General features: G+C 31.8%; 2 protein-coding genes across 2 annotated transcripts in view; one reads left to right on the top strand and one right to left on the bottom strand.

Annotated features, from left to right (window-relative positions):
• The window catches only part of LOC148275226 (coiled-coil domain-containing protein 174-like), a 31,036-nt gene that overhangs the window by 6,174 nt on the left and 3,444 nt on the right, over positions 1–21,418 (top strand). The window lies entirely within an intron of this gene.
• Positions 1,324–21,418, bottom strand: part of LOC148275225 (uncharacterized) — a 116,740-nt gene continuing 96,645 nt past the window's right edge. The window contains exons 3-4 of the mRNA XM_088235991.1: positions 5,358–5,522; positions 1,324–2,226 (exon numbers count right to left, since the gene is read on the bottom strand). Of these exons, the coding sequence (XP_088092117.1) occupies positions 1,562–2,226; positions 5,358–5,522 (830 nt within the window). The 3' untranslated portion in view covers positions 1,324–1,561. The remainder of the gene's footprint in view (positions 2,227–5,357; positions 5,523–21,418) is intronic.

Genomic DNA, 21,418 nt, shown 5'->3' with positions numbered 1-21,418 from the left:
AACACTTAGCATCAAAAACTAGTAATTATAATATAATGAAAATCGTATTTAGTTTTTTAATTAAATAATAGTGAATTACTTTTGTGTTGCACCAATTTCAAAACGCTTATTTCTGTGGATATTATTGTCTACGAAACAAAACCAATAATTGTATTTACAATCTTAATCTAAGCATTAATTATTATTCCAGAAGCATCTACATAAGTGAGACTTAACATTTTAATCATTTAAGGCATTAGGGGTATTTCAGATATCGATAAAAAAGTTATCGAAAAGTGAATAGAAAGTTTATTAAAATCAATTTTTAATCAATGCATTTAAATAAATATTCAAATTTCTATTTCACGGTTAAACGTAGTGTCTTTTGTTCTTGATGATACACTAACATTTTTTTTATTAAAAAAAGAATAATCAATTTTTAATCGGCTTAATGCGGGTGGCTTGACACATACTATAAACAAAAGAAAAGTAGACACCTATTTCTTAAATTAAGACAGTAAAAACATATGCAAAAGTGCACATATTAGAGAAAAGATAATACATATACAATATTTTCTGCAATAAGTACCTCACGTCCTGTTTGATGTTTAAATTTTAGAATAGTTTTGCGATTCACAACATGAAAATTACAGTTTTGTCTATGATATGTGCCCAGCCTGAAAGTGTCATTGGGTTCTAAAAATGTGTCTTAAATAATTATAACTCCTTTATAGAAATTTGGATGGTGCCATTATTAAACATTAAAATTCTTATTATCGATGAGAATACATACATTATGAATTTAGGACTTTTCTTTATTTTCATGTATAAACCTTAGCCAAATGATCACGAGCCATTTCATTTCTCGTGATATCTACATAAATTTGTATTTACAAGATTCTAGAATAAGATAGGTCATTTCATTAAAGTTTGTTACAATAATACTTAAAATCCTTCAAAAATGTCTTTGGTCTTGGGGTAAATAAATTAATCTATTAATTATTACCTTATATAAATGTGTTCAGTAGCTTGGTCTATTAGTAAAGTAGGTAATACAATACGTGCTAACTAGTGCGATGAATTCCAAAGATTATTTATATTTTGCATTAGGATTATACTTTATATGAATATCTAAGATTTATATACTTAATCTATTTTTTTTTCACCAATATATCACAAATAAAGTAGTATTTCTAACAAACTACTCTCGCATATCCATGAAATAAATTTACTTATCACATACATAAATATAAAGTAAGGAATGTAAAACTTTTTATGAAAAAAGTAAGAATCTTTGACTTTTGATTTAAGGGCTTTTCTCAGGTTAAATAATGAAAACCTAGTAATGATCACATTTTTATCCCAAAATTAAAATGTTTATAGGTATTTTTATTTTACTGTTTTTTTTCTCTCTTATGATTTAAAATGTACTAAAATAAGATATCTCAGATATTTTTTTCTGAATGTACATACATATGTTAAAAATTGAAATTTTTACACTAAACATTCTAAATCTGACAAAGTGAATATCTTTTAAAGATGTGCCTTTATGCTTCAGGAATTGAATGATATTTTATAAATCCTAGACAATTATTAATCTTCCTACTACAGTCCAAACGGCGAGAGAAACAATTACTGAAGAGTGGAAGGACGTTCCTTGGCTTTTGGCAGCAGTTGTTGTCTCAGGTTCTAGGATGGTGATGCGTGTTGTAGTCGGATGATGAGACTTGTTGTCACTCTCCATGCGGCTTCCGCTTCCTTCTGAAGCATCTTCTTCATCATCCACTGGTGCCCCTTGATTGGCCGGTTTCTTGTCATGTTGTTGTCCTAAAGCTTCTGGTTGAGGCAAAGCGTGAGGAGTTACACTAATGTCTTTTTGTTTTTCATCTCCGAGCGGTAGATCTCTTTCTGCTTTCGAAATGACTTTGTTAGTTTCGCTATCATTACTTTTTTCATTGACAATATGAGCGTTTTCTTCTGTTTTAATTGTTGATGCTGGTTTGTCCATTTTCTCAATTTCTGTTACTGTTGTGTATTCTTCTGAAGTAGTTTCCAGAATTATTGTCAGCAATGTGGTTGTTGGAAAACCATCATTTGGTTCCGATCCTAATTTTGAAATATTAAAAGCACCGCTGTTGCAAAGAGGTCCTTCGCATGAACATATATTCAGTACATTTCCATGTGCTGTACCTTTGACAATGCAACCTTTTGTCATTTCTTTTACACAAATCCGCGACTCCATTTTATCTGGAATAAAAAAATATCAATATGTTATAAGCATGAGTGTTTTGATAAAGAAAAAAACTCTGTTATCAGTTTTTCACATTTCATTCTAATAAATGAATTACACAGCAATTGTTTTGGGAGACTGCTTTTCGCATATAGATTTTGTAATATCTAACACAAATAAATAATAAGTGTAACATTGAAATCTTCATTTTATTGTCAGATAAATAATACAAATAATGCTACTCACATTTTCAAAAATTCAGTGGCTTGAATCTAAAAGGGTCAATGTCAGATGAGAAAATTATTTTGTTATTTTGCAAAGAGTCGATATCAACAAAAAAAAACCTGTATATTTAACTATTTCATATACACATACATATGTGGTAATGTTTTTTTATTAATATTCATTATTCAAATACGTCAAAGAGTTCAGTATAACGCCACAAAATGGCTTGGAAATTACTCTCCAGTTATATTGGGATTTATGACATTTACTATTTTAGATACGAGCCACAGAATTAGTCAAAAGGGCGAAAAAATATCGATTAATTGCTACAAATTTACATATTTTTATTTGACGGTTTTAATTTGTAATAGCCGAATCCATCGCGGAATGATTGTTTTTATCAATAAAACTCTCCAGAAAATCTAATAATATATATATATTTTTTTTCTTTAGTAAAAGAAATATTTGCGTTCTTATGATTTACCCAAATATTTCATTTTGACGGCCATTTTCAACGAGTTTTTTTATTTTTTATAAGTAAATTCACATACATTTGAATGAATGAAGAAGCCTATTAAGACCTCATTAAAATCAGATTTTCAGATACCATAACATATTCTTTTTATTTTGTGCAATATAGGGTTCCTTTACAAAACTTTTTCAGGAATCGATATTTTTTACTGAATTAAAAAAGTGATGAACTGTATTTTCATTTCTCGAAAAAAGCCGACCTATTCTTATTCTTAGAGGTGGGGGTCAGTGCTATTCAAGCTCCTGACGTCACTGCGACCTGTGAAGATCTATTGTGACAGGTCCCCGTGAATAATTCTTGCCCTCTATAAAGAGCCTGGCTACTGTGTGGATGTCGCGAGTTTTACTTTTGCCAAATCTCCCCCTCCAAGCCCAGGTTTACATTTAAAGAGCCTGCCTACTGTCTGGAAGGTGAGAGTTTACATTTTGCTAAATTTCTCCCTCCATGCCCAGATCCGTAAAGTATTGGGCTATTAGGGAGGGAGCGAGCTCTTTAATATCTTCAGGTTTAACCTGTGGTCCCCGAGGATGTGGCTCCTTTTATGATGTAAAGCATCACATTCACACATAATGTGTATAGATGTTTCCTCATCTGCACTGCAGTACCACACAATGTCTCCTTCCCTGTAGGGTAGGGGCTATCGGGCAACCATTGTTCCCTATCAGGTATAAGCTCCATAAAATGCTTTTGGAAGTTGAATTCCATAGTTATTACATCCGATAGCATAGCTAACACAGGCCGACCTTTACAAAATACACCAATAAATAAATTTTAAAAAACCTTCCTGTTGTTAAAAATTTCCCCAAAATTGTAAATTTTCTGAAAAAGTAAGTTTTTTGTAAATATTTTTTTATGTCCGCATCGGAAATAGTTTTGAAAAATAACTGATTTTCAATTACAAAATCACCCAAAATAAATGCCCTTTGGCTTAAATGAAATAAAACAACACGTTTTGCGTCCCTAAATCCAAAATATATGTTCCAATGTCCAGAATGTGTAGATTAGTCAATTCGTCACACAACTTGGAATTTTTTGAAGATCTCTTCGCCACTAAAACAGTGTGGGATAAAGATGGATTGGCATAGTTTAGCTCGAAGTCTTATGTGTTGATCGTGTTTATGAATATATAGTATACCGTTATTTTATTGCCCTTGTTTGTCTTTGCTGCACAGTTTTATGTTCTTCTTGTTCAGTATCTTGTACATATGTTTGTTCATATAACTGCTGTAATTGGCTTAGGCCGTATATATAATAAATAAATAAATATATGATGTGACATAAAGATTTTGGAATGCAACTACCCACTTATAATTAAAATCACAAACAATCTCCATCTTACAACTGGTTGAGCCATGTAAGATGGAGACTAACTGAACCAGAGGGCACTTCATATTAATTGGCGGCCTCCGTGGTGTAGTGGTCAAGACGCTTGACTCACACACGGAAGGTTCCGGGTTCGATTCCCGGTGAGAACACAAAAATTAAAATGTGATTTTTCTCAAGCCTGGGTGCTCTGTGATGTAATTCACCACTGTAATTAGGCCTCCTGGCCTGTTGTGGTGCAAAAAAAAAAAAAAAAAATGTAAATGTAAATGTAAAAAAGATTGTTTCAAATGTAAATTTTCAAATGCAATAGTTTTATATAGATACCTCGGTGTAAAATATACATACAGTAGACGCTTTCTTAACGGGCGCCGCTTTACCCGGCCTCGTCAACTTCCCGAAATGAGTGATTTCAGGAATGGGTTCTTGAAGGTGATGACCCTCTTGACAATGAAATGTTGAATGAAGATGAGATAGTTCAGACTGTTATCGACGAAGCACTAGAGGAAGAGGAAGTCGACTGTAAGGAGCACGAAGAAGACAACACGGTTAGCTACGACGAAGGAAAAGAGACTCTACAGTTGGCGGCGATGTACATTCAGCAGTAGAAAAATTCTACTGCAGTATATGTAATATTCATAAAAAAATGGCGTGACTACGCTTTCAAAAAGTCAATTCAACACAAGAAGCAGCAGAAATTAACAGAATTTTTAATCCGTTGTAGGCCTCCTTAAAAAAAAATTTGGAGTGATGTGTGGCTTTTTTCTGTACATATTTCTTACAGTTTGTGGAATGTTAATTTTTAATGTGTGAGTTTCTAATACAGAATAAAAGTTCTGTTTTCTTAGTGTGTCTTAATGTGTTTTTCTCTACCTTCTCTTTTACCGGCTTTTTTATTATCCGGCCCTGGGTCGGTCCCGTCAAGGCCGGTTAAGAGAGCGTCTACTATATATGTAATACATTTGTAAATAAAAATAAAACTCGATTGTCCATATTTTAGAAAAGAACTGTACAATTTCTGTATGCGATTTTTTTCTTCATAAAATAAGTTGAACAAAAGATAGTTACTTTTGTGATCGTATGCAGTTGCACAAAATTCATAGCTGGATCCACAATCCGCCACGAATTCACTAGTCGTCTTGAATTGGGTACAGTCTTGGATCTCTCCACTGACCCACGGCTTAGATTCTGGACCGCACAGATAGCACCGTTGTACAGCTTGGACCGATGACACTGAAAATAAAAACATATAAATTATCGAATGAAAATATATCTGAAATCACCCGACATTTTCGAATCATTATTTTTATTAATCATGAAATTTTCTTTTAAAATTCAAATAAATATAGATCATAGGTGTATTATAATTATAGTATTCAACTGTGGCTCTGTTGTAAATAGTGACACATATTCGAAATGCCATTTCTTTTGTTTTGCATAGTTTCCTGGACCGCGATTACAAACGCTATCTTCATCAGTACATATCGAGACGGTAAAAAGTAAAATCAATATTTATGTTCTAAAATGTGTATATTTCTATTCACATTTAAATTCCCTTCGTTGGTTACCTATGCGTACACCATATATTTTTAATACAGAAAATTAAATTTTACACTGTGGGTAAAATTAAAATGTTAACTTCCTAATACGGGCTCCGGTATTATGTTAATGAAAATAATGTATTAAAAAATGATAACATAATATATCGAATTCGGCGGCCGATTTTTCGTTCCTTTTAGGTATGTTTGGTATCACAAGTTTGCGGGCCAGAAAGAGCATCGTCTTGCTTATGATGGCCTTAAAACTTCTGAACGGGTTAGTTTACATTTCCAACGTTTTTAATCTGATAAAAGTATATGTACCGAGCAACTATTTAAGAGCTAGGCAACACAGACCATTTGTTCTTCCAGAATGCGGGACAAATTTACCGTCGATGATGCCTGTGGGGAGAATGATTGATCTGTTGAACAGTCTACCGAGAGAGGTGGATCTTTTCCATGCTGGGATTACCAATTTTTGACTCTTCTTCTCTAACTATGTATCATAATGTGTATAAGTGAATTGGACGTAGTCATGCAGAAAGCGTCCAACCCTAAAAATGCTAAAAAATGAGTTTAATGCATAAATTTAAAAAAAAAGAGCTGCAGAAAACAGTCAAACCACTTGCACGTTTTTAAAGTTAATATAACAGTGATAGCCGTGATGTGGGTTAGAAATGTCTTTAATTGGCAAAAAAAGTATAGCGCTTAGAGCTTGGACGTTTTCAGCACATAAAGATATCGTAGTATGCTATCGAAACCGCCATTACGCATTTTTAGCATTTTGAGGGTTGGTCACTTTCTGCATAACTACGTCCAATTATTCGTATTTGTTACTAATGTTTTCATAGACTATATGTTGAAACTTAATTATGTGGCCCGACTCAACACGGATTTTCTAGCGAGTCGGGGCAAGTTCACGGGCATGGGTCGTTCCTGATTGTGTCGCTATAAACTGTGTATCTATCTGCCCCCAACATACAAGTTACTAAAAAAAAGACTAATTGTCTTATTTTTCAAACGTGTTTTTGTAATTACCTAATAATTTAATTTATGTACATTGTAATTTGCTATATTATTGTACATTTTAATAAATAAATTGAATAAAATAAATGATTTAAAATTTTAGGATCGATTTAGTGCCCTATATTAAACAAAACGTTTCTAGATTTTGCGTTAATTCATGTACCCTTGAATGTAAAAAACAACCTTTATAAAATTACTCTCGTTAGTTTTTTCATATTTTCTAATCAAATAATTGACATGTTTTTCCAATCTTGAATACTTATTTCTCTATTATGTGATTGAACTAGATATATACATATTTTCACATTTCCATAAACTTAATACCACGAAGGGTTTACGCTGTCAATGGGGAGAAGGGGCTTTATACCGAATTGCATTTTCAACGCAAGGTACGGAGAAACAATGATAAAATATCAATCGGATAAAATGGATGCGGCAGTTTCCTGCCGAACGAGAAATGGAAATTGATTGGAGTATAGGGAGACAATGGAATACTGCGGATCCTTTCCCGCCAATTCTATGAATCGATTTTCGAAAATGTTTAATAATGAAAGAATTCAAAGTGCCCGTTTTTCTTCGGCGATTTGGCGACTCGGTAATTAGAATGTAAACTGAATGCGTTAGTAAAAATATTTTTACTAATGTAAGTGTTGTCTAGTCAGTCTGCCAAAGGGACACGTTTGTCTAGACATAATACAGATCATTATGTCGTTTCCCCGTAGGGATATGCAGAGAGGATATAACGCCTCTCTAATCTGTCTGTACATACATATCTCACTCATTACTATCCTCTGCATTCATGCATCTTTTCATGCACTGTGACAAATAAATCTAGACAGGTACTTCGTCACATTTTTTTTTGCGCGTGCAACCCCGCTTATCTATGCCACGCGAAACGGGGAATATTTCTGGTCTGTTCTATAGTTCTGGGAAAGCCGGTTGGACGAGATCCGAAAAATACGTGAAAGGACCCGAATCCGGCGAGAAGTCAAAAGCGATAATATTTTATATTTAATTGCTAAAAACATAGGCCGACGTTTGCAGCGAGAAGAGCGACCGCCCCCAACAAAAACCCGAAAGCAACTTCGCAAAACTGGCGACTGGCGTACTATAACAGTGGTACAGGTCACTTTGCTACTGGCCTGCGTAACGCGTGAATTTGTCTCTTTCGCTTGCGAATATATTTATATATATAGCATCGAGGGTGAGATATAAATAGTGTTGGAGGCAACCGTATTTTTTTATTATTAAACTTAATCTAACCCGGCGATTTTTGGTTTGGCCATTTCCAAAGGGCTAGTTTACAATTAGCCAATACGCTGAACATTGAGTTATTCTTATTCATCCAACAAAAAGTCTAGCCATTCAGGTGAATGCCGACATTTAAGGAACCGCCTGGCCGCTCTGTTGACTGGCTGATTTAACTGTTTGGCGGCTACATATACACTGAGAACTAATGACTTTAAAATTACAAAAATTAAGCCGGAATTTTAAAAATAAAAATATGTTTTGAAATCTCAGAATGTTTAAATGAATTAAAAACAGGTTTAAACTTATTTTATTTTATTTAGGGATCAAGCAACATAATATATATACAATAATATTAATCATCATATAAGATATACATTACAGTGCATGGAATGAGTGCATGAAAATTTTTGTACATGATGTGTGAGCATGTAAGAGTACGTGTATAAAATTATATGAATGAAATCAATTTTATGGCCATTATGTATTATATATAAGTATTGGTTTTGAAATTTCTAATTTATTTTTCTTATGATTGAATGTTCGCGTTTTTAAAAATGATTTATATCGCTTTCTGCCTGCTAAGCTAAAAAGTCGTAACTGAAAAAAATCGTTTTGCGTTTTTTTGTTACAATAGATATTTGATAGCATCACATACTTACAAGTCATTTTTGCTTCTCTAATATGAGATATATTATGCTCTTGTAAAAAAATAAAAGGTTTCCACCGAAAAGCTATTATTTATTAATTTTTTTTTGTTTACATTTGTTACATTATTTATTACACAATATATCACTTTATTGTTATAAAAACAAAAAAATCCCACATAGGCATGTCCTTTGCGTGGGTATACTATATATGTAAATTGGTTTAGTGGATATTGTAACTACCGTACATTCACGGAGACTGGACCGCTGTGCACGTGCAAACCACGAGCCCACTGCGTGATATCGCATGATTGGCCCATTTCACACCACGGCAAAAATCTACACGGCATGATAAAATACAATAAGGTGGATCGATATTTATTGTTTTACAATTATTTATTTATTTGATGCCTGGCTAACGCAATAACCAGTACACCACGAGACTGACTAATCTGCAGTCGATTTTCTTTTGCAGTATTTTTACTTTATATTAGTACTCACTAAATTTAAATAATGATTTTCATAAAATTATCATTTAAATCTCTTTTGTTATTTCATTATTCATCTGTTGTTAAGATTTACTATATTATTTGAATCGGGTTGTGGTCCCGTGGCTAGTGTTGCGGACTTACGGATCAGAGGTTCTAGGTTCGAACCCCACTTTACCCCAACTTAATATTCATTTTCTAATAGTGAATTATCGTTGTAAATGATCACCAAAATTGAAATATTTGGTTAAATTATAAGAACGCTTATATATATTTTTTAAATGTATTAACCGATGCGTTTTTATTGATATTTTTATTGAAATCACGAACGCGGTTTAATAAAAAAACGAAAATTATAAATATTATTAAATTTAACTTGGTACAAACGAATCTAATAAATGTTATTCTGCTATATTTTTACCTTGCCGTTTAGATTAAGATGATATGTGTGAAATAGGCTATTCTCCGTCGGATATCACGCGACTTGTTTGTTTATTTGGAAATTCTTGTAATAATGATCAGACTTTAGTAAAAAATAGAAATATCCAATGTATTTTGTGTTCCTTGTTTGTTATTAAATTAATTGAAATAGTGTTTTAATTTGATTTTGAAATTAGTAAAGCTGTAGTGTGTAAATTTTATTGGATTATTGGGATTTATTTTGTAATCTCTTAATCATTCGCTAAACAAAGCTCGTGTATTGTGGATGTTATTATTTAAATCAGTAAGTTATGGAGCAAAATGACTATTTATAAGTCACCGGTTTAGGGGTGTTTGCTCAGTTTTGAGCCCCTCTATGCAAATATGAGGTATGTGGGTGGATGTATGTGAGTGGCAGATTAATGTGAATACCAACCGAAATCTGTGCGGAATACCTAATTTGTTACATTAATTATTATTGTGGCCATAACGTGTTCCCTCAACCTCCATGAAATGGGGTTAAAACACTAAATAACTTAAAGTTTATATTTGAAGCACTAACTTTGTTGTTATTTAGTGTAATAAAATAAATAAAACAACTTTGTTTTTAACCACTAATTTTTATTTTTCACCGACCGGTTTCAAAGCAAACAAGCTTCTTTGTCAAGGATTACGTAACTTTGACAAAGAAGCTTGTTTGCTTTGAAACCGGTCGGTGAAAAATAAAAATTAGTGGTTAAAAACAAAGTTGTTTTATTTATTTTATTACACTAAATAACTTTTAAAAATAGTATTAATATTTAAAGCATTAACTTTGTGGTCAAACATTTTAATAAATGTTATTAAATATTTGTATACAACCACTTACCGACTTTTCTATGTCTACCGGTTTCTAGTAAATATAGAAAAATACAGGAGCTAAAATCTTACATACAAATAATAAAGGGTTAAAAGTAAATAATATGGAAATTAACATATTACAACAGAGATAAAGAACATTTTAGAGAAAATAATATAGAAGTCTAGGCATCTACTGGGCTTATAAACTGTCATTGGCTGGTTTAAGTGGCCACTTTACACACTGTGTAACATTCACCATTCTGTCCATATTTGAACATCTATATTCCTTCAATTCTTTCATCTATTGATGTTTGTGAAGTTAAAGAGCTGAAAACTTTATTTATGCGGGTGAGGTTCATTTAATTGAATTCTTTTACCTGCACATTAGGCAACGCCTGAAAATTTTGTATTTTTTCAATTTCTATACTTCTTCATGGACCAGGTGGATTTATCAACAATATTTTGAGTGTGTCCAAATTTTTGTAGTACACGTTTCCTCTTAATATGTTTATCCGGGATATTGAACACTCTTGGAGCCACAAAACAAAAATATCTAAGCAAAAGTCGTAGAAACGAGTTTCAGTAAATAATAATTTTGGATTAAAAAAAAATACCTATATAGCAATTTGTTTGACCTCTGCTTGGCCCTTAAACGTCGCGTCGCACAGTGTTTCGTTTCGTACAAGCTAGACGCTAGAAATTAACTTTTGAATTCTTGAACGATGACTTGAGGTATTCTCAGATAATTGGCGTGACTAAGTCATGCCTAATAAGTAGTATAACTAATAAATTATATATTTTTTTATTACAATTTGCTTTAAAATTTCGCGCCTTTAAGGGTTTTCGGATGGTCCTAACCATATGAAATAATTTATTAATTTGGTTCTAAAAAAATAAATAGGTTTCTTTTGATGTTATGTACTATATTTTTTTCGCACAATCAATTTAAATTATTCCTATGAATTTGATAATTTAATGGTTAGTAAAAAAATCTCGGGAGTTTTCTTTTTAATGTAAGAGTTTATCGGAGCAAGATAAGTTTGTGGCAGTGTATAAATAATGTAATGAATAAATTTAAACCAACAAATGTTATGTTTTAAATACAAACTTTTACGTAGATATCAATTACTTAAGATTTTACTATATTAATTTTAGTGAACTATCAGATAAAGGAAAAACATCAATAAAAAAAAATTCATCATGGCAGGATGCGATACATCGCACAAGTGGGTTTCCAGACCTTTTATACTTTTAGCGTTTAGCCTGTGTGAAACACACTGCGTCGTTTGTACTGTTTGAACATGTCGAGTAAAGTGCTCCGGATCTTAGTAGATAAGTATCTACGATATATTCTAAGGATTTATTGCAAACCACATATATGTATATTTGAATAAAGTATTTCCACCCTCTCGGCTTTTTGAGTAAAATATTTTCATTTCAACACAGCGTTTGTTTATTTTTCATGAAACGCCCGCTGAAACTGACAAATAACGTCATACGTAAGATTTTTTTATATTAAAACACTTTATTTAAATATACCAGTATACCTTCTATTTGTTTAAATGTAGGGCTGTATTGTGTTGTTATATTTATTTAGTTTTAAACAAATACATTAGATATTAATATAATACAACAAAGATGAAGAGCATTTAAAAAAAGGAAATATAGAAGTCTAGGTATGATCTGTCATTAGCTAGTTTATGTGGTCAGTTTACACACTGTGTAACGTTAATCATTATGCCTATGTTTGCACATCTATATTCCTTCAATTATTCCAATCTGTTGACCTTTGTGAAATTAAAGAGCTGAAATGTTTATTGATGCGAGTGATATTCTTCTTTCATCGCTCTAATTTTCTTGCCTCCTCTTTCGCAGTAGTAGCTGCTCGATTGTTGAATAATCTACACACTAATGTTAGAGCACTTCTTTATTTACATTTAAGTCAAGATTGAAATGTCACTATCTAAATAATTAAGTTGTTCCTTTATCCTTCTTTTTTCCTTCCCATCCCTCTCCTCTCTTCATAGTATAGTGTTAATTTTTTTTGTTTGTTAATTTTTGTTTTTAATTTTGTGTAAAATCATAAGATTCAATATGTCCATGTACTTGTAATTTTCTCAAATTGAACGGTTTGGGTAGGTCGGACGAAATTGCCTTAAGGCAATATGCCTGCCCTTATATGTATATAAATTGTATATGTACATATATAAAGTGTTGAATAAATAAATATTCTGACCGAATTATTTCACCTACATCTCTGTTGTAATATATTAATATCAATCACTCCTAGGGGGTTGAATCCAGTTTTAGTCTACAAAAATTTGGACAAACTCAAAATATTGTTGATTAACACGTTTGTGTTTATACATTTGGTTGATTTCAACACGTAGATTTATATTAAAAGAATTTATACCATCTTTGTAGTTGAAAGTTTTAAATAAACAAAATAAAATAACACCTAATAACATTTGTAATACTTATTAAAAAAACAATTAAATCATACAACTCCAAGCACAAGAGCTAGTCTCATTTTTGGAAAGTAACAGCTTTAAGATGAACTAAATACGTATAAAATTAGATTGTAATAGAAAAAAATATATGTATCATTTTATGTAACCATATTACTTAATAAATAAATAAATATATTTAAGGTATATAGAATGTATGACAGGTTGTTACTTCTTGACGATGTTGTGAGAGATTAGTCTGCAAAATTTTGTGAACTAATTTTTATCGAGGAATTTTATTTAATAATGTGGGTTATTTGACGTAAAAAATAACGTAATTTTAGTATCCCAAAGGTAATGTTATTGTTAGGATATTTTCCACCCTACATCTGCACTTATTAATTTAGTGCAATTAAAAAATCGCAACAAGGAAAAACTCTCAAGTCTATGGAATAATTTGTCGTTCCATTTTCATAAGTGCCCTACATAAATATTTAAAATGGCGCGGCGTCGCGTCTTTTACGCCGTGCGCCTTTCTAATGGAAATTTTATTGGTGTGTTTTATTTGCCAATATTAGATACCTACCTATCTTTTCCACGAAAAAGTAGTTGGAGCTTGGCTTGCTAATGTATTTATAAAGTTGATACTGCTAGAAAGCATAGTATCTACAATAAAAATAAGATTTTTTACATTTTAAACATTGATAAATATGTATGCACTGTAAATGGTAAAAAATTAAACTACTGTTTTAAAAGAATGTAACAGTTACCCTTCCGAAACACCTAAAACAGTTTCACAAAAATATATCAAATCATTTAAAAAAAAAACTAAATCACTAAGTAAATAAAAACAAAACATTTTACTTCGCTCGAAAAATTAAACGCCCCGTTGCACTCTGTACCGCGCTATGCCTTAACTTTTAATCTTTATCCATAATACCTCCTTACTCGTATTGTAATCTCCCATGGATAAAGTACATATACATATACGCATTAAATCTCCCCGGCCCGTCTCCACTCCACCCTACACCGCGCAGTCCCGTTTGTGAAACGGTAACTGTTATTGCTGCTTTTATAAAAAAAACTAAATGCCTATCTCTAGTATACACTAGGTGCAGCACTAAGCCCTCGTCTTGTGTTCCATTTAACTTAAGTTCTGGAACTTAACTTGTAGTCTGTAATCGTGAAGCAGCGTAAAAATGCGGCTTTGAATTTACAATAAACTGGCATAGATAGTCTTTTTTTACTTATCTACGCATTTTGGACGGCCCGTGACAATTCTCATTTTTCAGACCATAATTTCAAACTATCGTTCTATGAAGCATCACCTCTATTTAATTATACCCGTGATTTAAAAAGACATACATTAACTTATACCCGTATGCAGAGACAAACCTTATGGTGAGGAAAGTACATTCTATTGTCTTCACCTTCGGGTTATTCTCTGCATTTGAAATTAGAATGTACTTTTCTCATCTTAAGTTTTGTCTTTGCATACGGGTATTAGAATAGTAAAGAAACTCGCCTTTTAAGTATTTTTATATATAATGTTTTTTTTGTTGTTTTTATATATATAAAAAATATAAAAAAAAATTGAAAAGGAAATATTTGCATTCTTACGATTTACCAAATTTTTTCCATTTTGGATGCCCATTTTCAACGAGTTTTAAATAACTCCCTATTGGAAAATGGGAACCAAGTTGTGATAGAGCAAGGTGCGATATGCATAAATCATTAAAATAAATAATATAAATTTGAACAAACGAATCAGAGTTTATTCTATCTTTGTATCAATAAAAAATAGAAAAGATTTTTTAATGTATAATGTACCTACTAACATGAAATGCTTCGCAAATTGATTTTTAATGAATGTACATTTGTATATTTATTTAGCCGTAACTAACATTTTCTTTGTTACGTGCATGCATATATTTTATGGTTATTAAGTAAAATATAGTACACTTTTTCAAAGAAGATCAAATTTTGGTGGGAAAAAAAAACAAGTCAAAAAGTGTAATCATCCCAAGTGTGTTTTCAGGCGATTTTGAATGTTTGTTAAGCTCCTTAATGGCGATTAAACCTAGCGGCTTATCTTAATCCGTAAATACAAAACTAATTTAAGTTTTTATCCACTGAAGAACCGTGGAAACCCATTTCGCCATTTAAATCAGTTGTACTTCAAAGTTTTTATTGTAACCAACAAACAGCTATATTTGTCATTTTTACAAATTATTTAAATGATAAACGCAATATTGGCTCCCAGAATGGGCTTTTATTATTTTATTTTGGACCCTACTGTTAATCTAATGTTTTTTTTTTTTTAAATGTGGAAAATTCGATTTTTATTATTATTATTATAGTTAGATAATTTGTACAGCGCCATTTTTGTAAAGAATTGCAAAGGCGTTGTTCAATAAATAAATATCCCAGCACGTCTTGCAGCTATAGAGCGCATGGACGATTGAGATTCTAGTTCCTCGTTTAAACCTGAAAAAAAATTGAGAACTTTATTTTTTACACAACTCTCGTATCATAATTGGAGACGAGGAACTACAATCCCAACCGTCCATGCGGCCTGTAGCTGCAAGACGTGCTGGGATATTTATTTATTGTACAGCGCCCTTGAGGTGATTTTCACAAAGATGGCGCTATATAAATTATCCAAATAAATATATATATACGTTAAAATAAAATGAATTCTTGTAAGGGCTTCCATTTTTTATTAAAGAACACGTGTAAAAGGGATGTGCTCACAAGTTATTATGTAATCATGTTTATGGTTGTGTAGTTCTGTCTAAATGCATTACCATAACAATATTTCCCCTTTCATCTCTGCATTGCAGTCCTTCCGACGGATTCAATACTGCGGCTAAGGAAATTGATTCAGAAATGGATCACTTTCCTGGAATTTTATTTGAAGCCAGATATTGTAATAGCGGGCGGTTTTACGACTTTCTGTTACGAGAAAAATATTTTAAATAAATTTTATGTATCTTTTAGCGATACTTCTTAAAGTACTACGAAAGTAATATACGAATAAGTGATTTTATAACGCGGTTGAGAATTTAATGATCTCACCTTTGGTGCAACGCTTAATACGCTTGCCACGTATTCAGAGTTTCCGAGCTCGATCACTGGTGTGTGATAAAATGTGATTTTTAATCAGCTGGCTGAATTTGTGCTTCGATTTGAATTTAAGCTGGTTGTTGTACCGTGGCTAGTGTCGTGGACTCATGGATCAGAGGTCCGAGGTTCGAACCTTATTTCTACCCCAAGTTGATTCCCATTTTCTAATAGTGAGTTATTTACAACTTGCTTAAAATGTCCTTCAAATTCAAAATATTCGGGTAAACCATAAGAACACAAATATTTGTTTTTATTTTAAAAAATTGGTCTCTGAGCTGTGTTGGTGCAAAAAGCTTATTTGTAGGTACATTTGCTGTAAATAGCTAAAAACGAAAGTAAAACTAAGATAATATAATATACATGCTTGATTGAATCCAACGTAGTATCATTATGCAGTTTTGATATTAATTAATTTTTCCACTAAGAAGTTTCCCGAGCGAGTGAGATGTTTTTTTCGTGATGAAAAGTAGCTCTTGATACTTCTTGGCTTTTCGGCTATCCCTATGCTAAAAAATCATGTCAATCGGTTACTCAGTAAAGACGTGAAAGGACAAAGAAGACCAGCCCTTACCGAAAACGATTAGGGCAGATCTGAAGGTCATAAAAAAGTCAATAAGATATTGTTTTAAATTGAATATAAGAATTTTCTTTTTTTTTCAAAAAAAAGAGAATACAATTCTATAAAAAAGGTTTCAACTAAAGTATATGAATAAATTATATTTTTTTAAAGTATTACAGAAGGCATAATTTTAAGTAGAAATAAAGGAGAATGTCACAAAAATGGATGTGATTTAAACTGCTTGTATTTATTTTCAAAATCGAATAATTAAAATTTAACTTCGGCCATTTTCATGTTCAATTTATTATCTTTAAATAATTACGGCAAATTTTAGTTCAATACTTAGTCTTTATTGAGATCCCAGCGTAATCTGCCGGTCTAAAAGTAATTATATTTTAGTTACATAAAACTTTTAAATATAATTTATAACAGAAATACCTTTTTATCTAATTTATGTTTTTTTATTATTGGGCGATTTAAAAAAAACGTTCGTTTAAAAATGGCTGATTTCGTATGATTTCCTAATTTTGCGTTCGTTTTACCAGACTACAGCTATAAGTATGGATTTAAATTGCAACGAACTCCTCGGCCTCCGTGGTCTAATAGCTAAGACAATTGACCCATTTACGGAAGGGTTCGATTCCCGGTGAGAACACATTTAAATAAAATCAAACCTTGGTGTTCTACGCTGCAATTCACCACTGGAATTAAGCCCCCTGGCCTGTTATGGTCCAAAAAATACAACTTCCATTTCAAATAACTTCAATTTGAATGTTTCAATACTAATCGTAATGTGTTTTGTATGCTTTAGTTAAAAATTACAAATCAAAAAATTGTTGCTTTTCGTCGAAATGGGCTTAATGGTTTGCATCCGAAAACAAAAATAAAACAAACCATTTAACCCATTGAGAGAAATGATCTTTTTTCAAATCGAACTTTTTGGCCCTAAATTTGTGATTGAACGACTTCCTTTAACGAAACGTTTTTTTTGCATCAATACGGTGTATCTATAATGTACTAATGACTTTATCCGCCATTGGCGAAAATGAAAATTGGCAGATGTGGACCACAGTTTATAGAATCCAATCAATATATTGCGCCTCGAATGACCGAAATTCCCACTTTATCGGGGTATATAATATTAAAAGGCTTATAGGGAAGTATGAATAATGCGATTAAGTTGATCCTGGCATTAAGGATATTGCTAATAATGGTTTATTTGTTTAAGGGCGAATCGTTATAAGAGCAAGTCGAACCATTAGGGCTGTCGTTATTTCGGTATCGTTGACTCGGCGTTTCGTCGTTAAATCGGTATCGTTGACTTGGCTTTTGTCGCGTCGCGTCGTTAGGTACTGATCGTTAAGGAGGTATGCTGCACTAAGGGTAGTAACCTATAATTTTTACCTGGGCACTAACATTTCTATGCACTTGAAATTTTTATTGCGTTTTCTTTGGAATTTGCACTATTTTTATTTTCTTATTTTCTTTTATTCAGGAAACATACAGTACAGTTACAAAGTTTAATATTTTACACAATTAGACTTAATTCTAATGGACCAGTGAAGTTTCCATATTAAAAAGCAATTATATGTAAGGTTAATTATGAAAGTATAAAAAAGAGAAGGAAAAAAAAAACATAAATGAAAGTTGTTTAAAATTAAAATTTAAGTGAAAAAAATATATTTTAAGGTTTGTAGTTTAAAGTGAGTATTTACAAATGGAAATAATATTAAAAATGAAGAAAATTTGTAAGAGTAATTAAAAATTAAGAATGGAAATAAAGAATGAAAAACATGCTCAGATGTAAAAATAAAATAAAATAGTAATAACATTTTTTTTAAAAAAGGAAAAACATAAACACATATTTATTTTAAGGGATTCAAAGAAACGATGAGAAGAATCTTTAAGTGAACTATAAGACAGTAAATTTAAATTTAGGTCAATTTAAAAAACATCTTCAAAATTAATGACACATTATAGTAAGAGCAGCAATATATTGATTTTATTAACATATATAATATAAGTAATTAAAAGTAGTTTAAAAGTATAAAAACATGCCAATGGCACAAAGAAAAAAGAAAAAAAGAAAAAATAAAGAAGGAATAACAAGTATAGCAAGTAATCTTTAAAATTTGAAAAAGCAATATAAGGAGAAGATTTTAAACCAAGAGAAGTCGATAAAATTTCATTAAAGCGATTTTAGTAGTAATACAAAATTTCAAAAGAGAAATTTGATTTATAATAATAATATTAATGTATGTAATTTGAGTGATATAAGAGAAAAAGGGACCAACCGGAGTTTTATATATTTAGAGCACTATATTTTTTATTTATTTAAAACGCAATTTGAAAGTTTGGAGACCAAGAAAAATTAGATTTTTGTGTTTTGGAGGTTTTATGTACACAAAATAATTCATTCAAGCTTTTAAAAAAAAGCCATTAGTAACTTTTTCCTTTTGATATATAAAGAAATATCTGGAAAGTTTAAAATAAATATCGATGAACCGAATATTGCACGCAACTTCTCTGGCTCAGTATCGGGCACAGCAGAAACATTCACATCACACAATATTTTCTCTCATCTTCACAAGAGGTATTATTATTTGGTAATTTATTTTTTTTCATTTTTTATTTTTGTTTTATTGCTCAAAAAACTTATATTTTTTATGTAATAACGTATTAATTTTTTTATTATTATTATCTAGTTATTCTGAACTTTACTGTGTTATATTTATATTTAGTACGTAAGATTTTCTCATGGTTATTGCTATCTTTATTTAGAAATGTTATGTTTCTTTTTGTATTATATGTTTACTAAATTGTTTGGTTTTAATTATTCTATTATTTCATACTATGTATTACATGATTATTGTGCACTGCTGTGATTATTTCTGTAAATTATTACTTTTTTGTAAAAGGTTCTTTGAACCGTTGACGTATAAATAATAAATATTTTTAATAATCCCACTTCGCCTGTTTATCTGAGAGAGCTCTTCCAACCTCTATCGCAGCATGGGCTAAATCTTCGTTCTAGTAACGTGAGAACCCTTTCAATACCCATTCACCGCTCTAACTTATTTGCCTCTTTCACAGCTCGTTTATGGAATAATTTACCCACTAATGTCAGAGACGCCCCTTCTTTATTTACATTCCAATCACGTATGAAATGTCACTTCTGGGAATCGAAGCTGAGACCGCAAGCATAATCGGCGAATTTATACTAAGAGGTGGAATTATCTTCACTCGATTTCCTTTCTCAGGACTATTACCCGAGAGTAGCTATCTAGTCGAAATTGCTGTCCGGGGTCTTGGTCTATTTTACGCACAAAACGAAGTGTTTTTCTTCGTCTTTTTAAAGATATATCGGTTTGTACACGTGCTCGTTCAGAATGTTGATTTATATAGCTATGGGAAGAGTCTAATAATACCAAATAGCGAACAACAATAGTCTGGTTTCCGATAAATCAATCCCCGTGTAAGCGTCTCAGAACTAATTATTTAACCTGTTTACGGCCTGGCCGAGATTCGAACCCGGAGCTATGTATGAGTTGCGGGTTGTGTGACGGGTTTCCTTGTGGGAATATTCCGGAAGTGGTAGCTGTAAAACCGGATGTGGGGAAAATTGGCTCAGAGTTCCAAGTAGGGGGGGGGTGTGTTTGAAGACATGTAATAGGAAAGGAAGTGGTTATGAATCGCATTACCCGCGTCCTGAAAAATTAAACCTGTGTATTTTATACCTACTGGTTATGGTCCCGTGGTTAGTGTTGCGGACTCACGGGCCAGAGGTCCGAGGTTGACCCCACTCTACCCCAACTTGATTTCCATTTTCTAATAGTGAGTTATTTACAACTTGTTGAAAATTGCCACCAAAATGGAAAAATTTGGGTAAATTAAAAGAACAATGTTTGAGTATGTTCAAATGCTTGCAGACTGGCTGGATTTCTTCCCAAGAGTTATTCATATTTAAATTAATTGCAACAGAGAGAGAAAACATTAATGAATAACTCCCTAGGGAGGAAATCCAGCCAGTCTGCAAGCCTTTGGACATACTCGAACATTGTTGAATTAACTACCTGGTAAAAGAAGAAGTATAAAAATTGGAAAATTGTTTTCAGGCGTTGCCTAGTAGGTAATTTGGTTCAGCCGGATGAATCTCACCCACATAATAAAGGTTTCAGCTCTTTTACTTCACAAAAATCAACAGATCGAGTTGAAGAAATGTGGATGTTTCAACATGGGCAGAATGGTGAATGTTACACAGTGTGTAAAGTGGCCACTTAAACCAGCCAATGGCAGGTCATAAGCCCCGTAAATGCCTAGACTTCCATATTCCCTTCTCAATAATGTTTTCCCTCTCTGTTGCAATTAATTTAAATTATAAGAACGCTAATATTTATTTATTATTTGTTTTTAACAAGAATTTGTTGATACCATTTTTTTTACACTTATAAGTATATGTAAATGTATTTATTTTTTTGTTTGAATTCTTTACAAGTTATTTATAATTTGCTTTTTAATTCAATTACTTTTCTTGTATCCATTTATTTTTTTTTTCTTTTTTACTATGTAAAGTTTCACTTTTTATTTTGCATGGCAGTATGCTTTTTGATAAGATTAAGAAAGGGTCTCTGAGATGGTTTGGTCACGTAGAACGAATGGACGACGAGAGAATGGTAAAACAAGTATATATGGCAAAAATGAACGGCAACGTTAGACGAGGATGACCAAGGAAGACGTGGCATGATCAGATAAACCAAAATCTTAAGTCTGGTCATGTCAAAAGCAGACAG

This window comes from Micrasema longulum, unplaced genomic scaffold, assembly GCF_059751315.1.
Source record: "Micrasema longulum isolate JH-2025_06_02 unplaced genomic scaffold, ASM5975131v1 h1tg001485l, whole genome shotgun sequence".
Taxonomy (NCBI): domain Eukaryota; kingdom Metazoa; phylum Arthropoda; class Insecta; order Trichoptera; family Brachycentridae; genus Micrasema; species Micrasema longulum.
This window is presented reverse-complemented; position numbering and strand designations above follow the sequence as displayed.